The following is a 24,047-nucleotide window of genomic DNA, read 5'->3' as shown; positions in this document are numbered from 1 at the left end:
TTACCTAAATTTCTAAGGTTCATATTTATATCTCACTAAAAAAATGCTGATATAGGTATTCACAAAACCAGTCTACTCAGAGACACCAATAAATTATTAATCCAGATAAAATAATTGATGGTGTAATGAAGGAATATTGTGTTTGTTGATGTACATTCAGACAATAACTTTCTAAACAAAGGCTGCTTCCTCCTAACTGTTCACTCACTTGGAAATATATCAGCATGATGAGGCATGACTCGGTATAAATTAGGTGACTTATTGCTTTGGGACCCTGGATGAAACTGTTGCCCCTGCAGCATGTGTATGGATTAGCATACACATTGAAATAAATGACTACATGTCTTATACCTAGAGAATGAGATGACAGCTAAGTATGTTGTAGTCTTTGGTATATTCTTAAAATGAAATGGCTGCTTTCTCGAAAGTGAAAAATGGCTTGACCATATGTCGGATTTTAAGGCATTAGGATTTGACAATGTGTTCATTAATTGAAAGCAAGAGATAGATAGATAGATAGATAGATAGATAGATAGATAGACAGATAGACAGATAGACAGAGAGATAGATATAGATAGTTATAGATATGCAAAGCTTTATTAATTATATTATGATGTTTTCATATTTCATAAGATTATAAAATCAAGAAAATCAAGGGGTCAAAATTTTAAATTTTCCTTTACAATTACATGGTTAACAGTTTGGATATTCCAGGCTAATGATTCAATAAGTCACCAATATCTGCCATTGGCCATTAAAGATGAATATGCATGACGCATGCGTTTCATGAAAATCACTGTCTCCATTTATCTCTATGCTATGATGCTCAAGCTAATCCTTTAACACCTTGGCATTTGCCTTACAGGGAACAACTACTGAAACTGAGATGAGAAAGAGGAGGTCAAGTTCTTTCCATGTTTCCATGGACTTTCTTGAGGATCCTTCCCAGAGGCAAAGGGCAATGAGCATTGCCAGCATCTTAACAAATACAGTAGAAGGTTTGTAACAAACCCCACCTCCATCAATTCAACAATCTTGCAATATCTTACTGGAGTCAAATATCGTTGCTTATGTGTTGGCAAGTACATTCTAAGAACAAAAGAAAAAAAAACAGTCCTACGATCAAATGGATGGTCATATATTCCATAAGTATTGAATACTAAATTCAATATTCTAAATTTCTGAACTTTTAATGACTTAATGTGGGGGAAATGTCAGATATTCCTAATCCATTAGTTGCAAATACTTTGTTGTAATTTGCTTCAAACTTCAGCAGCACAGTTCCTTCCTTTATGGTCTGAAATAATTTTATGATTGGGGAAAAGAATAAGTCCCTTTTACAAAATCAAAGCATAAAGGATGTATATCACATTAATCCTTGCCCTAAATCTTAAAATTGTGTAGTCTATCGGTAACACAGAATTTTACACAGAGTGAGTAGTTCCAAGCTACATTCCTGTGGAACCTTTGTCTATAACTCCAACCACTCTTAGAGGCCAAGTATTAAGCAACAGTGCCTAGGCTGAAACAAAACAAGACAAAAAGATTTCTTTCCTATCTCTACTTTATGTACATATCTGATGATATCTATATCATTTTATCAAGTAATTATCTTTGCAGCAAAGAGAAATATGTTTGCTACTGAAAGCATTGTTAGTGGACCTAAAATAAATTTGTACTAAAAAAATAATCAACTATTGTTCCTTCTATTTTTTTAAAAATCTAGAACTAGAAGAATCCAGACAGAAATGTCCACCCTGTTGGTATAAATTTTCCAACATATTTTTAATTTGGGACTGTTCTCCATATTGGCTAAAAGTTAAACATATTGTCAACCTGGTTGTGATGGACCCATTTGTTGACCTGGCAATTACTATCTGTATTGTGTTAAATACCCTTTTCATGGCCATGGAGCACTACCCCATGACTGAACATTTCAATCATGTACTTACAGTAGGAAACTTGGTAAGTGTGCAAAAAGGTAATGTGTCTGGTCTTCAACTTTTCTGCTTAAGAAACTGTTTATTATATTTAATAGCACTCTTTCAACCACAATTCCTGCATCCCTAAGGCAATTATACCAGCTGGCTACATACTGCCTTTTTCAAAATAATGGCCTTTAGTATCTGTGCAAAAACTGAGAAATAGAACACAGACCTGTGATAATAATTAAAAAGCCAATAGTGGTGTTATTTCAGAATCTAAGGCCACATTGTTCTTTAAATGATAGCATCATTATATCCTAGTTCTAGATGGTTCAAATAAGGTCATGAGTTCTCTTTCTTATGTGTTCTTTCAAAGAATGATCAACAACACAAAAGCGTCTCCATCTTTTCTCCTTTCAGGGTCTAGGGAGTCTACGTTCTGTTTTAAAGATCTGTTCTAGATACAATTCATGAACTATTGACAGTGTCTACTGCATTTTGTACATAATATGATTAGTAAGCCCATTTTTATTGGAAGTTTCCACTTAATACTCTCCTTTTTTACTTTAAAGCATAAATTATTAAAATGTTTTCCATCGGACTCAACTTAGAAGTCTCAGTTCTTATTTGAAGAAAGAACTATCTAAAGTATAACACACACTTTATATAATATTTTAGAGAATGTTTAGGATTTTGCTGATATGGGTGTTATAAATATACATATGCTATATTGCATTTATATTTTAAAATCTCTACTATTTCTATTCTGTAAACACACTTTTAGTGCATGTGACTAACACTAATTAATGATAGTAATGAGAAAACTGTAAGACAAGATACACATGAAAAATAGCTCTCTGATTTGAAGGAAATAAAGATAAACTTACAAAGAAGATATTTATAGGCAAAATCTTGTTGAGGTTACATGAGGTCTGAAAAGAAGAATGGAATGAACATTGTCAAAATTGTACATTGATGTTCAAATTCTAATTTAGCTATTTCCTAGTTGGTTAATAATAATTGGACATTTTACATGCCTTGAAATGTTGTTTCTTCATCTGTAAATAGAATAATTCCAGTATTTACACTACCTGGTTATTGGAGCTTCTATGAACATAATGCAGTAATACATAATATGTAAACCAGTCTTGTCAAAAAAGCTTGTAGGATACTCCTAGGATCAGTAATGGAAAAAGCAGCATTAGCCTTCTATTTAAAAAATGCGTTATCCTTGAAATTATCATTATCTGATATAATTGAATAATTTTGTTTTGATCTTAGGTTTTCACTGGGATCTTCACAGCAGAAATGTTCCTGAAAATCATTGCCATGGACCCTTACTATTATTTCCAAGAGGGCTGGAATATCTTTGATGGTTTCATTGTGACACTCAGCCTGGTAGAACTTGGCCTTGCCAATGTGGAAGGGTTATCAGTTCTCCGTTCATTCCGACTGGTAAACAAGACAACAGCAATAATAATTGTTTTGCCCAGTGGTATTCTTTTATAGTGTTTCCATACAGTTTTCCACACAACCATTGTCATTTTAAGTTTTTGTGTCAGTTGATACCCCTAAGTGGGGTATGATATCCCTCAGGTAATATTTCTATTCTTTAAAAGGCAATTTTCTTCTAAAAAAGTATATTCATGTAGGCTTTCTAATATTATCATTAATAAGTATGTAGTGCTGGGTTACATAATCCAGAGCCTTGATCATGCTCTGCTCTGCTGACACTAGCCCTGTCCCGTGAACGCTAACATGTTTTTCTGTTGCCATGTTGACAAAGTGCTGTTTCTAATGACTTGAACAATTAATACCTTAAAACTAAAGAAGCAGGTTTAATAGAAATGATTAATAGCTTAATAAAAATTGAAGGTGTAAATAGCCCTTTAATATTCACATAAAAGATATGTGTATAATTCCAATTCTAAAAAATATATTCCAAGTTTATAGGACTATTAAAGATAGATAGATAATAGATTCATATAAATGTCCTTGAAGAGTGAAGAAAAATCATAGTAAATAGTCCAGGTTTAACAATGTATTACATTTATTTATATCTTTACTCCAGCATAAGAGCAATAGATAATAAATATTTTTCATTTTATTTACACCAAAGCTCAAAGCAATGTCACTTAGAACCTTTTTAATAAATGAATCCTTTGGCAGAAATTATTCACATTCAGATGTCAATATAACACTATAAAATTTGGTAGGTGGTCTCAGAGAAGCAAATTAAAGAATATAATTTTCAATATACAACTAAGAATTCACTTTCAGAGAAGATGAACCACATTATTAGAATCTGGAAAAGCTAGATTCTTCCTACGACGATCCAAATATTAAGTATGAATCTGCGAATGTTAGAGCAAGATCAGGTAAGCAGATTTTTTAGGGGTGTGTCGTGCTATCAAAGCATTTCATGGCTGCATGCCTGCCAGGGAGGTATTCTTTAACCTTAATAAGCCTTAAGATAATTAATGCTTGTGAAGATCATAATAACGTATATTAATTTGTTCTCATGCTCTAGCTCCGAGTCTTCAAGTTGGCAAAGTCCTGGCCCACACTGAACATGCTCATTAAGATCATCGGCAACTCGGTGGGCGCACTGGGCAACCTGACCCTGGTGCTGGCCATCATCGTCTTCATTTTTGCCGTGGTCGGCATGCAGCTGTTCGGCAAAAGTTACAAAGATTGTGTCTGCAAAATTGCCACTGACTGCAAACTCCCGCGCTGGCACATGAACGACTTCTTCCACTCCTTCCTGATCGTGTTCCGAGTGCTGTGTGGGGAGTGGATAGAGACCATGTGGGACTGCATGGAGGTCGCGGGTCAAGCCATGTGCCTTACTGTCTTCATGATGGTCATGGTGATTGGGAACCTTGTGGTATGTACCCAAGTTACAAATGCATTTCAGAAATACATTAATAGCTTAATAAATTTGTGCCCATTTTATTAAAAAATAATCTCTAATGATCATTAATTTCAAATGCTTCTGATCTTATGATATGTTTATGTTCTTACTCTAAAAAATATATTGTAATATGGCAAAGTATAGTGTCACAATAAATAAATAAAGTACCCAAAACTTTTCTGGGGCTGGTTATTGAACCCAGGGCCCTCTGTGTCATGACTTTGGCACACCTAACTCCTAATGACTCCTGTGCTGTGTCTTCATAGAGCATTAGATTATTTATTCTATACCTAAGGGAATAAGATACCATATGTTCTCTGTGTAAACACATACCTATGTCTGTTTTCAAGGTCCTGAACCTCTTTCTGGCCTTGCTTCTGAGCTCATTTAGTGCAGACAACCTTGCAGCCACTGACGATGACAACGAAATGAACAATCTTCAAATTGCTGTGGACAGGATGCACAAAGGAGTAGCTTATGTAAAAAGAAAAATATATGAGTTTATTCAACAGTCCTTTGTTAGGAAACAGAAGATCCTAGATGAAATTAAGCCACTTGATGATCTAAACAACAGAAAAGACAATTGTACATCTAACCACACGACAGAGATTGGGAAAGATCTGGACTGTCTGAAAGATGTGAATGGAACCACGAGTGGCATAGGGACCGGCAGCAGTGTGGAAAAGTACATCATTGATGAGAGTGACTACATGTCATTCATAAACAACCCCAGCCTCACCGTGACTGTGCCCATTGCTGTGGGAGAGTCTGACTTTGAAAACTTAAACACAGAGGACTTTAGCAGTGAATCAGATCTAGAAGAAAGCAAAGAGGTAAGATGCTATAAATTGGGGAGGTGTGTGTGTGTGTGTGTGTGTGTGTGTGTGTGTGTGTGTAGATGTATAAATATATGTATGGATTATAGTGTCTATATTAATGATTTGCAGAATCTTTTTGATATAACTTCAAAGACTATTTTATTAAGATACCAAAGATCTGATCTCAGGGAGATGAATGCCAAAGCAAAGTGTAATATACTGTCGTGTGAGTTTTCTCTTTCTTCTTAAAGACTATCAGTTACATCGATAACAAATGGTAAATGAAAAACTAGCACAATTAGTTACTTAATCTCTGTAATGAACAGAGAAGAACCAGATTATTGTAACACTTCCACTAAAACAATTAAAACAGTTTCAGCTGCCCAAGAGCATGTAAGCTGTGAGGTATGAAAACTTACCTTGAACCTGGAGTCTTTGTCTACAAGGTTTTTATATTTTTGTGTGTGTCACCTCAGCTCAAATACTTTGACGTAAACTTCAGAAAGAAGTGTTCCACACCAATCCTAACATTAAAATTATATAATGTTATAGTTCTATATGAGCTAAAATCACGCTATTCTAGGAACTGGATGGATTATACAAACAAAATTTATTTATTCACTATTCTGGAAAGCAGGCAATTCAAGACGATGGTACTGCATGGTCAGTGTCTGGTGAGAATGATCTGCTAAGGTTGTAGATGGCTGCCTTCTCATTGTGTCTTTACAAGACCTGACTGTGATATGTGCACAGAACAGAAATAAATCTGTTGTCTCTTCCTCAACTTGTAAGGGCATCACTCTATTGGATTAGACCCTTGGCATAATGATTTATTTGATATGTAGGGTTCATTATCAAACTTCACTTTCAGATACATAGAGACTCTCAGCTTCAGCATTTGAATTTAGAACAGAAGAATGGGTGGGAGAATGCAATTCAGTCCATGAGATCCTACTTGAAAATACTAAGCTAAAACATTCATGGATATTAGGATGTCTCTAACTTCGGCTAACCTGGGCTAACTTACCATCACTACTTCTCAACAACCAATACATTCCTGTGAGTGTATTGCTCGCTGTGGTGCTCAATAGTCTGTGTGTCCCAAATGTTTTTTATCGAACTACATTTTCATCATATGGTGGGCTTTCTGAGATATAACGCTGTTACGCATTGAGGAAAGGAGCAGTTTTGTAAGACAATTCTGAAGAAGTCAAAAACTAAGAATATGTGATCAATTCTTTCATGCAAGTCTTAAAGATAACAAAGCATATTTAGAGCTTACATAATCTAAATACTTTAAAGCTATCAGTTAAAGATACTCTATTCCTAATAAAAATTGACTGGTATATCTGTGGGAAACATTGGCGTGTTTTGGTTAGTAGTTGCCTAGAACACATACATAGACATATGATATAATTTTAGGTTATTGAATATGTCCATTTAATGATGATTCAAGCTTTTATAACAACTTTTGTGTCATATGGGTAATTCCCACTTTTAGAAGTAGGAGCTGATATTAAAGCTTGCAATGGTTGTATCGGGATATTTTGGGGGTTTGTCATGAAAGAACAGAAAGGGGAATAACACAGAGGCACCACGGTGGGAAAATACTAACTGCAATGTCCATAGAGATGGATTTTGTGTGGGAATGAAGATGTGGGTTTTTTTAAACTTGATGAGTTTCTTAAGGTCTACTATGTGAACATTATCTTATTTAAATTGTTTATTTGTTACCCTGTGTTTCCTAAGCATAAATGATAGATGTTGACTGAGAAAGAAATGTTTGCTGAGCATTGTGCTTCATGACTAAAAGCCCATCATTAGGTAGTTAAAGTCAGAAAGGCCAAGAATTCAACATCTCAGCTATATAGTAAGCTCTAGGGAAGCTTGGAACATGTAAGACCATACCTAAAAGTAAAAATAGCAACAAAATATCTTGTTTAAGCACTTCATTCTAAATTTCTAATAAAAATAAATTAACAAAACTCTAATTTGGACCTCCTCATCTTATGTCATGAATCTATAGGTATACATTTAATATTTGATGAATATAACAGTGACTACTTATTATGTACTGAATGCATATTACTGATAAACTATTTTACTGTAAAATCATCCATAAAAAGTATTTTTCCACTGAAAATTCACATGACTCATATTTGCACATCTTATGTTTGTATTCATCAGAAATAGAAAGAACACTGACATCTTCATCAATGATTGTCTACAGAATCCCTAGAGGCAACTCCCTTTCTCTGTGCTTTTGTAGCTTAGAAAATGCTGAGTTAAAAGTTGTAGATATTAGAATAGTATAAAACATTAAAGATGTAATGTTTCTAAATTACAAGCAATTACTCAGAGTTTAAAAGGCAATTTGTCACATCATTTTTTTTATTTTAGTATAGTAGATTAGATTATGTCAATGTCCTTTGTCTATTGTGGTAGTACCCAAACAATGTATACTGAGAATACCACTTGGTTTTATGTCAGGAAGTTAGGGTAGTGAAGAGTTACATAGGGAAGCAGACATGATGGGGCACTAAGGGCTGCTGTTTAATGTTGGGGAGTGTGATGGCTAGTCTGGGAAGAATCAGCTATAAAACTGTGAGGCACACCTCAAGGTATTTCTATTAGGGAGTTTATATAAAGGGTTAACTAAGGAGAAGACTATCTTTGAATGGAAGTAACACCCTGCCAGGGGCTAGGGGCACAGAGTGAAGGAAAGGAGAAGGGGGGGAGGAGAAGAAGATGACAAGAAGCAGGAGGGAAAGGAGGAGAGGAGGAGGAGGAGAACAACAACAAGTACAAGAAGAAGGAGGAGGAGGGGGAGGGGAGAGGGAGAAGGAGAAGAAGAAGAAGAAGAAGAAGAAGAAGAAGAAGAAGAAGAAGAAGAAGAAGAAGAAGAAGAGGAGGAGGAGGAGGAGGAGGAGGAGGAGGAGGAGGAGGAGGAGGAGGAGGAAGAGGAAGAGGAAGAGGAAGAGGAAGAGAAAGAGGAATGGATTCAGAAAATGTGGTACATCTACACAATGGAATATTACTCAGCTATCAAAAACAACGAGTTTATGAAATTCGTAGGCAAATGGTTGGAACTGGAAAATATCATCCTGAGTGAGCTAACCCATTCACAGAAAGACATACATGGTATGCACTCATTGATAAGTGGCTATTAGCCCAAATGCTTGAATTACCCTAGATCCCTAGAACAAAGGAAACTCAAGACAGATGATCAAAATGTGAATGCTTCACTCCTTCTTTAAATGAGGAAAAAGAATACCCTTGGCAGGGAAGGGAGAGGCAAAGATTAAAACAGAGACTGAAGGAACACCCATTCAGAGCCTGCCCCACATATGACCCATACATATACAGCCACCCAATTAGAGAAGATGGATGAAGCAAAGAAGTGCAGGCCGATAGGAGCCGGATGTAGATCGCTCCTGAGAGACACAGCCAGAATACAGCAAATACAGAGGCGAATGCCAGCAGCAAACCACTGAACTGAGAATAGGCCCCCGTTGAAGAACTGGAAGAGCTTGAAGGGGCTCGAGACCCCAAAAGTACAACAATGCCAAGCAACCAGAGCTTCCAGGGACTAAGCCACTACCTAAAGACTATACATGGACTGACCCTGGACTCTGACCCCATAGGTAGCAATGAATATCCTAGTAAGAGCACCAGTGGAAGGGGAAGCCCTGGGTCCTGCTAAGACTGAACCCCCAGTGAACTAGACTATGGGGGGAGGGCGGCAATGGGGGGAGGGTTGGGAGGGGAACACCCATAAGGAAAGGGAGGGGAGAGGGGGATGTTTGCCCGGAAACCGGGAAAGGGAATAACACTTGAAATGTATATAAGAAATACTCAAGTTAATAAAAAAAAAAGAAAAAAAAGAAGAAGAGGAGGAAGAGGAAGAGGAAGAGGAAGAGGAGGAGGAGGAGGAAGAGGAAGAGGAAGAGGGGGGAGAGGGAGAAGGAGAAGAAGAAGAGGAGGAGGAGGAAGAGGAAGAGGACGAGGAAGAGGAAGAGGAGGAGGAGGAGGAAGAGGAAGAGGGGGTAGAGGGAGAAGAAGAAGAAGAAGAAGAAGAGAAGAAGAAGAGGAGGAGGAGGAGGAGGAAGAGGAAGAGGGGGGAGAGGGAGAAGAAGAAGAAGAAGAAGAAGAAGAAGAAGAAGAAGAAGAAGAAGAAGAAGAAGAAGAGGAGGAGGAGGAGGAGGAGGAGGAGGAGGAGGAGGAGGAAGAGGAAGAGGAAGAGGAAGAGGAAGAGGAACAAGAAGAACAAGAACAAGAAGAAGAACAAGAACAACAAGAACAAGAACAACAAGAAGAACAAGAACAAGAAGAACGAGAACAAGAAGAAGAACAAGAACAAGGAAAAACAAGAACAAGAAGAACAAGAACAAGAAGAACAAGAACAAGAACAAGAACAAGAACAAGAAGAACGAGAACAAGAAGAACGAGAACAAGAAGAATGAGGACAAGAACAAGAACAGCAAGAACAAGAACAACAAGGAGAAGACAACTATGATGACAACAACCACCACCATCACCACAACCATGACTGTGATGACGACGAAGACCAGTAGAGGCCAGGTTCCCTCTGTTTCCTTGCTCACTGTGAAATGCACTGCTCTCAACCAGCATGCCCCGCCCCCATCATGCACTGCCTGCTCAGAAACTATGAGACAAAAGAAAACATTCCTCCATTTAAACTGTTTTGCCAAGTATTTTAGTCCTCCAAGACAATAATGACTGATCAACAGAGCATGAGGGATCCCATTAACATGTGTTTGCATACATGTATCAACTCAGTGAAGGCTAAGATTGAAAACAAGTCATGCTTTGTTTGTAGATAACTATGGACTCCTTTTATAGATAAGTTCTTTCCGTGCTAATCTATATTGCATCTCTATGTGCATACAGCACTGAACTATATACTCTTTCCATTTATTTTATGACTAATTAAAATTAAACTTTCATTAATATCCATTAATAATATCCCTGTAATAAACCAGGTCACAAAATAAAGACATTTCCCTTTCAAAGTTAAAGCTAAACAGAATGAACCACCCATTTGGTTCCTTCCAAGAAACACCAAGCTGTTGCTGGCTCTTTTGCTCTATTATGCGTTGATTCACCCTCAAGGTCGAAATCATTTCTTCTACCAGAGAACAATTTTAAAAGCAAGAAAAGAGGCATAAATCCACCGTGAAGGGAAAGTGCTCTTACCGTCAGGGTCACTGTTACTAAGTGATTTTGGAATGCCCTAGTGGACAAGGCAAAATGGGTATTTGAAATGCAGTGCGGTTTCTGCAGTTCTTCTTCTCACCTACTAAATAACCCTGTCAAGTACCTAAAGATTGCACAGACCAGAGGGTTCATATGTAAAAAATACCCAGCTTCTAAATAACTAGCCAACTGAGGAATTAATGAATTAAAGATTGATTAATAGAACAATAAATGCTGAAATGTATTTGAAATATTTTATTAATTTCAAAACAAGGAGAAACATACTTTAAAAACAAAAGTTAATGGCAGTTTAAGAATATAAAAGAAGTAATATATTTCATTAAGTTTTAAATTAGTAAAATACTTGTTTGACAACACTGGGCTTCGTTGTCACCTAGGATCTTTAGAATGTTGTATGAAACGTGTCTGTGTGCAAAGCTGAGGAGAACCCCTCCCTCACAGCTCTACAGCTCCCTCCAACTTGAGCGGCAGTGCTAGCTCAACCAAAGAACTGCACTTACTTTTTGTCTTGTTTTAACAATGAGAAAAATAATAAACATGCATTTTCCTTTATAGTTCTGAAACATTGTTTTATCCTGTGATTAAAATGTGAGTAACAACTTAAATGATGACATTGAGACTCTTTTTTTTATTTCATATACTAAGATTTACAAATACACCACACACACACACACACACACACACACACACACACACACACACGAGTATTTGCTTTTATGTCTATCTGTGCACTGCTTAGATACCTGCTGCCTACGAGATCAGATGAGGGTGTCAGAACCTCTGGAACTGGAGTTATAGGTTAACAGCTGCCATGTGGATACTGGGAATTGAACCAGGGCCCTCTAAAAAACAGACAGTGCTCTTAGGTGTTGAGCCATCTCTCCAGACCCAATATTAAGACTCTTAATGACACAATGATGAGAGTGGGAGTATGAGATGCTTTTTCAAATATACATGTATGTATGTGTTATATATATATATACACATATATATATATCCTATTATAAGTATGAGTAGTTCTTTTAAAGATTTATTTATGTTATACATGTGAGTACACTCTTGCTGTCCTCAGACACACCAGAAGAGGACATCAGATCCCATTACAAATGGTTGTGAGGAACCATGTGGTTGCTAGAAATTGAGGTCAGAAAATCTGGAAGAGAGGTCAGTGACCTAAACCACTGAGCCATCTCTCTAGCCCAGTACTAGTATTTTTATTGTTAGTATATTCACAAGTATCCATAAGGTGTTTATGAAAATGAACTTTATACTGGAACTCAAAGTAACGCTTAGTAAATTAAGATAGCAGATACTGTAGAGGATTATCTGACTTCAGGTCATTTCAAGCAAAGTTAAAATATAAATCAGAAGACAGAATTCCATCTAAAAACTAAAGGAAAATAGGCCTTTATGTAGCCAAAATTTTGGTAAACATGGTTGAGTTTTTTTTTCATTTTTTAAAATTTTTTATTAGATATATTTCTTTACTTACATTTCAAATGTTATTCCCCTTCCTGGTTTCCTGTCCATAAACCCCCATTACCTCCCCTTCTCCTTCCCCTCCCCCATATGGGTATTCCCCCATACATTCCCCTTATTGCCCCCCCATATCCCCCTGCACTGGGGGCTCCAACCTTGGCAGGACCAAGGGCTTCCCCTTCCCCTGGTGCCCCAAGAAGGCTATTCTCTGCTACCATGGTTGAGTTTTTACACACCAATGTTTATCTTGTTTTCATTTTTGTCTTACTGTTCTGTTATATCCTCATTGGAAAGAATTGTTTCAATAACCCAAGAGAATCAAGTACAAATAGAAGTAATGTAATCCTCAGACTATCTTTATGAATTAGGATACCAATATAAAAATAACAAAAAAACTGTCAGTCTGCATATATTCATTTAAAAGACTTTGGAAGAGTGGAACCCTTATGTAAGTAGCCTAAAAAGTCAAAATGTGAAACATGAATAATAAATATAATCTAAAAATGAATTTTCCTGGTTTATATCTGTTTGCCTTCTACATAAAGTACTATTTTGAAGATGTGTCTAAAAAATAACATAGTGCCTTTTGGGTTCTTGCGATTTTCATTCCAAGCATTTCTCAGACAAGCCTTTTAATTAGGCCAAAAACAAATAGTACTTAGTTTCATCAAACAAGTAATCTTTTAAAGGCAGAATAAGAAGACATTACTTTACGTGCATCAATGAAAACAGTGGTCATTGTGAAAAAGATGCTATGGTTGGCAAGATGTGGAACCAGCTCTAGGCAGTGTCTTACTAGTGAATGCCAGTGCTACAGCCTGGCTGCTTAACAGCTTTTTGTTTTACTTGACATTGAAAAATGATACCACTGACGATGATGAGGTTTTATTTGAATGATACCTGATATTGTGATTCTTGATAAAGGCTAAAATATCTTTAGAGGTCTAACAGACCACTGTTAGATGCTCAGCAAGTTAAAAATTCTATTTAAAATAAATTTTATCTGAATCCCTGCCCACACATAAGTTTATTCAGAGGGAAAGAGGAGATAGAATTTCTAGTAATTAGTGAATGTTGGTGAAGACTCTCAACTTCTCAAGTCAATTCACCTATTACATGAAGAGAAGGCATCTTACACAAAATGTTTTCTTTTATACTGAAGAATGTTGGATAATAATAAAATGCTGCTCACAAGTTTTTTTTATAAAATAAGGAATAATTCTTGCAACAATGATAACGCCAACTAAAGCTATTGAATATGACTACTGCAGTGGCAAATCTCAGCATAGAACTGCCCTGTTACAGCCAAGTATAAATTCCAGTTATGTTGAGGATAAGACATAGGACTCCTCAGAATGGGAATTAGCCCACGGTCTAATGAATCTCTTCATTTATTATATGAGCAAGTGTATGTCTTGTCTATGGATATGTTTTTAAGTCAGGATAAATGGTCGAGTCATGGATAAGGTCATTCAAAGCAAATGCAGCTTTAAATGCAGATTTAAAATCTACCTGTTGTATCCTGTGCCGAAGAGCAAATGCTGAATGTGTAAACAGGCTACCACCATACATGTTGAAAAGTTACAATTAGTTTGCAGTGAAGAATCTATGCATAACGACAGGGCTAATCTTTAAAATGGACACCCAGAACTGTGATTAGTCTTTCATGTCAATGCAGATCTCCATGACTTCTAGCTTTCTATTTCACAAGAAACCTAAAAGGAAGGGTGGCAGTCAGCTGGATAGGGACGCAGGTGTAGAAGCCATCTTCCTTTGATGGAACAAAGAGAATTCTGTTTCATATATATGAAATTATTATTAATAGTTTTAGCATGGTGCTTAAAGTTTATTATTTAAAAATATGTGTTGATTGGGTACTTGGTGTGATCTCCTTTAGGTTAAACATAAATCCATAGTTTGGAAGACATCATATTCTATTTCAAGTATCTAATAGGGCTATGGATGTTATAGTTGCCAATAAACACTAAGTTTCTAATGGCGCTCAATGTATCTTCCTTGACTAAATTACCAAATGTACTAATTACTTTTACCCAGATGAAGGTCACAGGATAAGTTGATGTTTTCTGCCATTTTGCCATCCTTGACTCCTGAGAGGCCAAAACGAGAACCATGTGTCTGGTTATTACTGCCAAACTCTGAGAAATGCTGCTTCTACTTAACTAGCTTTACATGGGATATTAGTATAAACATTACTCATTGAGGGGAAAACTCATGTTTCCATGCATCTATTGGTCTGTTCCTGCAACACTTTTGATTCTAAGATATTTTTCTAATAATGAACCCATTAAATTAGGAGTCTAAGGTTATTTGTTCATTGACGTATTTTTTTTACTTATTTTAAGACATCTTTTCTCCAAAGGTCATATGAAATTTATATTTCATATGTGAATACTTTGATACTAAATAAATAAATCTGGTCCTCTGATCTACCTGTTAGTAAGTATAAGTTAAAGCATTGGGCTGTAGTTGCTCAGAATTGAGACACTATTAAAGAAGCATGTGTAAATGTTTAAACACGGAATAGCTTCATGATTTTATTTTCTTCTGAGGTAGGGATTCTCTGAATTCCATTTCCCTTCACTCTCACCCAACTCCTACAAGTCATGACACCTTCCCCGTCTCCAAATCCACGGGATAGACATTTCCTCACTACATGCTGCTGACGGTCATTTGTAACATCCCAGCACAACTCAACAATCTGCACACAGAAATTCCTGGGAAAGGAATCAACAGTGAGGTTTTCCTACTCCCTCTTCTGAATGTTCTTTTTACTCTAAATTTACATAGCACCTTACCTTGAGGAAAAACAAAAATACATTCATAGTCATAATCTCTTCTTGGTATGCCACTCATTGGGGAATTAACTGAAAAGAATGTGCTTTTTATGACCATTTTATGCCCAGAAACTCAACGAAAGCAGTAGTTCCTCAGAAGGAAGCACAGTAGACATCGGGGCGCCTGCGGAGGAACAGCCTGTCATGGAACCAGAAGAAACCCTTGAGCCCGAAGCTTGCTTCACTGAAGGTAAAAATGCCGGTGTCCTTACTGCACTTCGCTTCCACAGTGCAGCCTTTTCAGGTGTTAGTCATCCAAAGTGGGTTGCTTAAATGTAATAAATCTTGTGGTTAGTGATGCCATAGGCTTGATTCAATAAATAAAAGCAATGTGAGAAAGTCAAAGTCATTGGGGAAATGAACCTTCACAGGACTAAGGACCTCTCCTCCTATTGATGCCTCTGCTACATACACGGCTGGAGCCATGAGTCCCTCCATGTGTATTGTATACTTTCTTTGGTGGTTTAGTCCCTGGAAGCTCTGGAGGGTCTGGTTGGTTAAGATTGTTGTTCTTCCTATGGGGTTGCAAACCCATTCAGCTCCTTCAGTCCTTCCCCTAACTCCTCCACTGAGGTCCCCATGCTCAGTCCGATGATTGGCCGCAAGCATCTTAATCTGTATCAGTAAGGCTCTGGCAGAGCCTCTCAGGAGACTTCCATATCAGGCTCCTATCAGCAAGCACTTCTTGGCAACAGCAAGAGTGACTGGGTTTGGTGGCTGCATATGGATGGATCCCCAGGTGGGGCAGTTTCTGGATGACCTTTCTTTCAGTCCGTGCTCCACTCTTAGTCCCTGTATTTCCTCCCATGAGTATTTTGTCCCCCTTTCTAAGGAAGACTGAAGAATTCACACTTTAGTCTTCCTTAGTCTTGAGCTTCATATGGTCTGGGAGTTGTTTCTTGGGTATCCTGAACTTCGTTTCCCCGTATGGAGGAATGCTAGGGTGTTGAGATGGGAGTGGGTGGGTGGGAGTGGGAACATCTTCATAAAAGCAGGGGGAGGCTGGAAGGGAGGATGGGAAAGGGGGAAAGGGGATAATATTTGAAATACATAAAATATCTAATAAATAAGTTTAGTTATGTTTAAAAAAAGACACATCAAAGCAGGTCCAGGCAATTCACTTGTTAGCAACCTCAGACAACTTAGAAAACCAAGTACACCTTTTTCAGGAACACCCCCAAGAATGCCCATGTGTGGATGAAATGCATATTGCTACTCTCCACACTTAAGAGGGAAGGTTTCTGTCAAGTTGTTAGTTTCATTTGGAAGTCCTTTTCTGGAGTCACTCCAACCAAATGCATTAATTTCAGACAATGAAGGCAAACTACTTGTCTCTATTTATAATTTACAAAGTTTTTCTTGTTTCAGAGAAGAGGCAAAATATGAAGATGCTGTATGTTTTCGTTGATTTCCCACTGCTTATACACTCGTTACTTTAAGGTTAAAGCGCCACTGAAGCAATAGCACTGGTGGTAGAGGGGTAAAGCTGGGCTCGTGTGATCTGTAATGGAGGCTGTCTTCCTTTCTCCTATTGGAACCTTATACTTGCAGGCTGTGTGCAGAGATTCAAGTGCTGTCAAATCAGTGTGGAAGAAGGAAGAGGAAAACAGTGGTGGAACCTTCGGAGAACGTGCTTCCGAATAGTTGAGCACAACTGGTTTGAGACCTTCATTGTGTTCATGATTCTCCTCAGTAGTGGTGCCCTGGTGAGCGAACCTCAACCCAAAGTGCTAGTAGCAACTGGGAAAATCTCACGCCCCTGACTCTTTAAGCCTTCGTATCCCATTGCCTTAGTTGCCAACCAGTCTTCAATATTCCACCTTTTTATCTTCCAGCCAGAAATTTAATGAATGACTTCACACACACACACACACACACACACACACGTCTAATCTTTCATCAATGTGTGCTTATTATGAAACGGATCAAAAACGGCCCCTTTTGCTTAGTCATTATAAACAAAGTAAATGAGTATTAAATTCCTCTTTGCTTAAGTAAACATGGCCACGAGGAGTAGAGCAGAGTTCATGTTAGTGCTATCACGGTGACTGTGTATTCTCTGAGTTCTGATGAACTCTCTGTGCACACTTGGTAGGTCCTTGGGGACCTCTTCTCTGCCTCCGTTCATGTGCGTTCACTCTTCTTGGGCAACTCAAGGAAATGATGGATATGGGTAAATACTAAACAGTGGGCATCATGCCTGAGTGGTTATTTAAAGACTGGATGATGCTTACAGGAAGGGGTTCAACTCATCAGAATCTATGTAAATTTAGATGAAAATTATTTACACATGTCCAACTATATTGATAACATTTCATATATACAGAAATATTTAAGCCATAAAATGTTTGAATAGATAGACACATAGGCAGATAGATAGATAGATAGATAGATAGATAGATAGATAGATAGATAGATAGATAGATAGATATAGGTAGACAGATACATAGATACATACATACATAAGTGATAGATATATAGATTCAGATAAATGATAGACTACACAAATAAATAAACACAAAGTGTTTGCCTGATTGAAACACACTTACAAGTTTTAAAATCAAGTATATATATTTCCTGTAAAATTCTTGATGTAGTAAATGTCTTCTATATATCACTTTCTACATATCTGCATATCATAGGCAAAAATATCTTTTCATCATTAAAATTTATATATTAGAAGTAAAATACAAGCTGAGGTTTTTATTAGAACAACACATGGATCTAATTGAAAACTAATATGTTCCTATTAAGTAATGTCATACTCTATCTACTAAAAAGTAAAATTATCAGTCAGGCATGGTGGTGCACACTTTTAATTTCAGCACTCAGCAGGAAGAGGCTTTTGTGAGTTCAAGCCCCCTAGTGTACAAAGTGAGGACAGAGTAATCCTATCTTGAACAACAAATAAACAAAACAAACAAAAACAAAACAAAAGAAAGAAATAAAAGAAATAAAATTAACAACAAAAAACAAAAGAGCAATTAACTACTTAGTAAAATAAAAGTGGACAGTATGTTGATAAACCATAATTTATGCTTTCTAAAAACAATCATTATTTATTTATTTAATCTCTCTCCTATAGGAAAAAAAGCGTAATAATGAGATGGGTTTGATTTTTGCTCTTATGGTGCTGAAGACCAGGCTCCTGGTCTCACATATCTTCCACAAATGTTCTAGCCACTGAGTCACAACCACAGCATGAAAACAAAGAAACAAAATGGCTGCCATGGGGTGTGGCATTAAGAAATAATTCCTTGCTTTGCCAAATGACTTATGAAGTTACAATTTGATTTCAGGAAGACTGGAGTTGTGAAGACCCCTTTCTGGTTTTAGTAGCTATCTGAAGTACATCTTTCCCTCCCATTTATAAAGAAAAGACCCATAGAGTAACAAAACAATAATAACACTGCATGCCTGTTCTTCTGTCCTGAGGAAATACCATGTGCACATGTATAATCTGAAAAATCTAGATTCAAGATTCTAGTACTGTTTGAAAGCTAAAATGTATAGTGTTTCCTTTCTAGGCCTTTGAGGATATATACATTGATCAGCGAAAGACAATCAAGACCATGCTGGAGTATGCAGACAAGGTTTTCACTTACATTTTTATCCTGGAGATGCTCCTCAAATGGGTAGCCTACGGCTATCAAACGTATTTCACCAATGCCTGGTGTTGGCTGGACTTCTTAATTGTTGATGTAGGTATCTTCCATACCATGCCTTTTGTTTGAGGTAGTTTGTCTTGTTTGTCTCCTAATTTTAAATCAGTGAATGAATCCTTGACCATTGTGTTATGATGACCAGATGATCTGCTGAGTCCTAAACTCTCTAAGCAAATAATAGCATAGAATTTAGAAGTTCTGGACTAACTTACTAACTAATTTTAAAAGGGGAGATAAGATCTAGTGGGAAAAACAAATTTAAAAAGTCATGCCGGTAACATATAACATGAATGATGGAAAAAGCCATTTAAAGGGTGTTTATAATTCCATGTTGTAAAGCAGACAAACTCCAGATCTTCCCTCATTTATTCACTGATTTTCTTCCCCAATAGTAAAGAATGTCAAGAAACAAAAGGGATAGTGAGTACTAACTGTAATTTTATAAATCTTTCTTATCGGCTGGAAGATTTTATGGAGAGATTTTGAAGGGTAGGGGAAGACAAGTCTACTTCATGACTGGGAAGAAATATTCTTTGATGTAAATAAGATTTACAGAAAGTCCTTGATATACCAGATATGCTTATGGAGAAATTTAGTCATTAATAGTGAACATTTCATTCACTTAAAACGAGTAACAAGGCCTCTTGCTGAGGTCAAAACCAAGTGGGTGAATTGATGGAAACCTCAAAGGAATCATCAGTTTTACAGAATAGAGAGGGGACATGGATCAACAGACATCAACTCACGCTTTCACAACTCGTAGTGCAGTTAGGACTTTTATTACTTTTAAACGTTTCATGCAGTGTAACTTTGCATACAGTGGATTTTGCTTATATACTTCCGTTTTCTCAAGTCCTTCCAGATCCTCCTGCCCTACTACCCGGACAACTTCATTCTCTTGAGAAAACAAAAAAGGAAGAAAGGAGAGAGAGAGAGAGAGAGAGAGAGAGAGAGAGAGAGAGAGAGAGAGAGAGAGAATAAAAGTAAAAAAAAAAGCAGAAAACCAAAACAACCACCAAACATAACAAAAAAAAAATGCACACAAACAACCAATCTGAGTCTATTTTGGGTTGGTCAGCTACTTCTGATCATACAGACTGCCCTCCAGTGTGATTCATATACCCAGTGTCACTCCATTGAGAAAAACTGATTTTTCTCTCTCCCAGTGGTATCGGTTGCAGATAGATAGTTTCTTGGTTAGGGCTAGAACTTCCTGGTCATGTCCCCTCCCCGACGCTTAGATTTAGTCCAGTTTAAATTTTCCATTGGTCCTGTGCATGCTGTCACTATCTCTATGAGCTCATATGTCCCTCACCCCATTGTGTCTGGAAGACAGTAATTTCCTTGGGGTCATTCCCCGCCTCTAGTTCTTTGTTAGGACATCGTTAGGAGTCATTTCTGCTGTGTTTATTCAATAGAATAGCAGAACAGCTATGAATAAAACCTGTATCCGTTACATTAGTTGATAACAGCAAATTGAACAGAAGTTCAGTTTATGACTTATCCATTGTTATTCGTATTTTACAGGTTTCATTGGTCAGTTTAACAGCAAATGCCTTGGGTTACTCTGAACTTGGGGCCATCAAGTCCCTAAGGACACTAAGAGCTCTGAGACCCCTAAGAGCCTTATCACGATTTGAAGGGATGAGGGTAAGAGAAGTGAAAACTTTGCAGTGTTCTCTATTGTCAAAGCTAGACTGATTCTTACTCAACTAACCAACGACACATGCATGCAAAAAGAATGGCAACCCTTTGCAAAATTGCTACTTTACCCTTTTCTCTGCTGCATATCTACTTCTTGGTAATATGCAAGAGAAAATAGGCCTCTTTGAAAATGATTTAATATCATTTATCTGCTTTGCTAATTAAAATGACCTTATTTCATAATTGATCTTGGGAGTTTCCTTGTAATTCCTAATACAAAGGGGGGCAGATACTCTCTTAAAGAACTAAGTGGAGTAATGTAATAATCACCTAGAGATAATTTTGTGTCATGTCGTTCTCTATGATGACCTATCTGTACTTAAGGAATATTCTGGAAAATAATGTGAATCACAAGTGTGTATGAGTACAAAAGAAAAAAATGAAGAGTTGTCCAATGTTTTGCCTTTACAATGCCAAAATGCTCATTATTCAAATACATTCAAGGGCAGATATTAACCATTGACTGGAGTATAATCCTGCCTCAAGTGTAAATGAGTTAACCACAGTGAATAAGTAAGATGCTAATTTAAATACTATAAACACCCAGGCATCTGATGATGATAAAACTGTTAAGAAAAAAGAAACAGAATGTGCATTTTTATTCATTACCATACATGGCTCATTAGCCTTAACCTAACCCTCTTTTCTCAGTTACACCAAGTCTTATATTGCTCTTTTGAGCAAAGCATTCCTCCCGTCTCCAAACTCCATCACACGTTAGAATTTCACCTTTATTGGCTTGTTGTTATTCTGATCATTTCAAAGCGTACTGTAGTCATTTATAGGAGATGTGCAGTGTGAGAGTTATTTTTTTTAATTGTAAGGTCCACAGTTTATGTTCTCTAAACCAAGCAGATGAAATGTATAAACCAAAGGGAATACATTGCCCTGACATTTACACTTATAAACCAGGGGGCCCTGCAGGCTCTCATCAACCTATAGATGGCATAGAGCCTGTGTTCTCTCATAAATTAAAAAAAACATGAATTTTATTATACTCTACTAAAAGAAATGTAAGCCATTTTTAATTTCTCTAACACATATGAAAGCTTCTCTTCAGTAGGTACAAGTAAGCACAGAGAAGCTTTGAGTCTCACACAGGAATACATTTGTATTTAAAATGCATCATGGACTTTCTCCCAATTATGCAAAGCTTCAATGTTTTTCCAATTAAAAGAGCACTTTTATTTCAGAATAGCAATTTCAGTTGTCAAGGAAAACATCGTTTTCAGACATTTTATATAAAAATATGTGATCCAAATTAAAATCCACATTGTTAAAAACTTTTTAAAAAATTTTTTTGAATGTTTCCCTTTTTTTACATCCAGCCATGTCCTCCCCTGCAGGTCCTCCCTCCCTCCTACAGTTCCTCAAGCCATTCATCCTGCATCTTGCCTCCTAGAGGATGTGTTCCCCCACCCCTACCCCATCACCAGACCTCCCCTTTTCCTGGGGCCTCAAGTCTCTCAATGACTGCATCTTCTCCCACCGAGGTTTGACCTTGCAGACCTCTGCTACATATGTGCCGGGGCCTCGGACCTGCAAGCATAACAAACATCAGTAATAGTGTCAGGCCTTGGTGGCCCCTCAAATCTACATTTTAAAATAATGAATAATGTTAAGTACATAAGATTGTTAGAAAAAAAAACTTCAACTTTGACCTTTTAGAAGATTATTAATACCATAGTCACTTATTTTTTATATGTAATATCTACTTTCCATAACAAATGGGTCTACTTTCCTTTTCATAGAAATAACTTTATCCATGATTGTTAATAATGCTTTTAATCAATTATTGTAAACAATGCTTTTCTTAAAAAAAAAAAAAAAAAAAAAAAAAAAAACGGGAGTCATCGAAACAAACCTTCAGGGCAGCTGCTAAGAAGCTGGCTCCTGGTGACGGTTCCTTGGTTCACAGTGAGCGAGGCCACAAATACCTGAAGGTCACGGCAATTCCTCACCACCACTTTGGCATTGTAAAGTCAAAAATAACCTTTCGTTGATTCTGTTTTTGTATTTCTAGTAGGGGAAATCCTTCTACTTTGTAAAAGTGTCATTGTGGATGGCGCTGAGGTTGGACACGATGATGATTGTAACCAGGAAGTGAGATAGAATATCTTCAGAAACTCTCATTTTTATCCTCCTTGGCAGCATAGAGCCGCAATCGCTGTGTCCAAGCGTCAACCAGGCAGTCATTTTGTTTTGGGTTTTCCGTCTCTCTTTCAAAGCATGTGCTTCTACGCCACGCGACTGAGTAACGCATGCTGCATAGTGCTTGAGAAGGAGTTAGAAAGTAATGAATGAGGTATCATCACGTTGCCCTTTGTGTTCTCGCATGTCTTACGCACACTTTTGGCTGACAGCTTTTGAACATTTATTGTATTTCAAATTTCCAGTCCGAATTTTTTTTTTCAACTCGTGAAATTGAACGGAATGAACTGATGTCGTGAAGACCTAGGGTCAAATAAACCTGGTATTTAAATTAGTACTTTTAATTTCCTAAGCTGGGAGAGAGAGAAAGAAAAATAATGTAAAAACCTTTTCCAAAGAACTCAAGTCTCAGTTGCTAGGGCAACAGACAGCGACCATCATATACAAAAAGTAACACCAAATGTTCTGTCATATCAGCTTTCTAACTAATAATAAACTATATATTTCTATTTTATATAGGATAATCTTGCTCCAACTTGGATGGGGTGGAGCGGTGGTTCCTCCCCTCAGCCCCTTATTATGGGTACTGTATTACCCCTTTTCCTACCTTTAATCCTTGCACTGTGACGTATGTGTAGTGGGGTTGAGGGAGGGAACGGGAAGGGGACGGATCGCACCACAGTAGGGGCAATGTAGCATCTACTTCCAAATCAATGAGTTTAAATTTCTTTGGGGGAAAATAAAAAATATCTCTGACTTACCATCTGTGGATTATAACCCCAGTAGCACGTATCTTTATTAAGTTCCACTGAATGTGACTTAGCTATTGCATATTTCATTATCCATTTATGGGGGAAATGACTTCATTGGTGAGGGTGGGGGACCCTGGTGTAGGATGGAGATGGAAACATTTTAACTTGTCAAGCTCGTGATAGCGAGGGAAGCCTATAGCCCTTGCTTTTAGGTACACTGCTCTGGTCCCTCAGCGGGTCAGCCACATTCCACCCGTTGGTTGTGGATGTGTACGGGCGGAGGCTAAGGTGTAGCAGACCAGGTATCTTAGGGTTGTCATTGGTTGTGGTCTTTCTCGTCTTTATTGCATAAAAATGTGGTACTTGCAAAAGGTAGATGCCTGTGAAACAAGGGAACATGAAAAGTTATAAAACCAAAATGTGCCAAAAATCAACTTCACTGAAATATATAGACTAGCATAGTTTGACAAACAAAAGGTCATGAGCGGTGAGAAATTAGTGTATAAGCCAACTCCATGTAAGCCACCCCAATAAAACCTCCCAGAA

At 37.3% G+C, this 24,047-nt stretch overlaps 1 protein-coding gene across 2 annotated transcripts in view; it reads left to right on the top strand.

Moving 5' to 3' along the window:
- Positions 1 to 24,047, top strand: part of Scn1a (sodium voltage-gated channel alpha subunit 1) — a 119,528-nt gene that overhangs the window by 74,917 nt on the left and 20,564 nt on the right. For both annotated transcript variants that reach the window (XM_087654614.1, NM_030875.2), the window contains 9 exon segments: positions 866 to 998; positions 1,727 to 1,965; positions 3,207 to 3,380; positions 4,456 to 4,812; positions 5,190 to 5,672; positions 15,299 to 15,419; positions 16,781 to 16,935; positions 18,757 to 18,930; positions 20,422 to 20,544. In XM_087654614.1, the coding sequence (XP_087510740.1) occupies positions 866 to 998; positions 1,727 to 1,965; positions 3,207 to 3,380; positions 4,456 to 4,812; positions 5,190 to 5,672; positions 15,299 to 15,419; positions 16,781 to 16,935; positions 18,757 to 18,930; positions 20,422 to 20,544 (1,959 nt within the window).

This window comes from Rattus norvegicus, chromosome 3 (genome assembly GCF_021556685.1).
Source record: "Rattus norvegicus strain SHRSP/BbbUtx chromosome 3, alternate assembly SHRSP_T2T, whole genome shotgun sequence".
NCBI lineage: Eukaryota > Metazoa > Chordata > Mammalia > Rodentia > Muridae > Rattus > Rattus norvegicus.
This window is presented reverse-complemented; position numbering and strand designations above follow the sequence as displayed.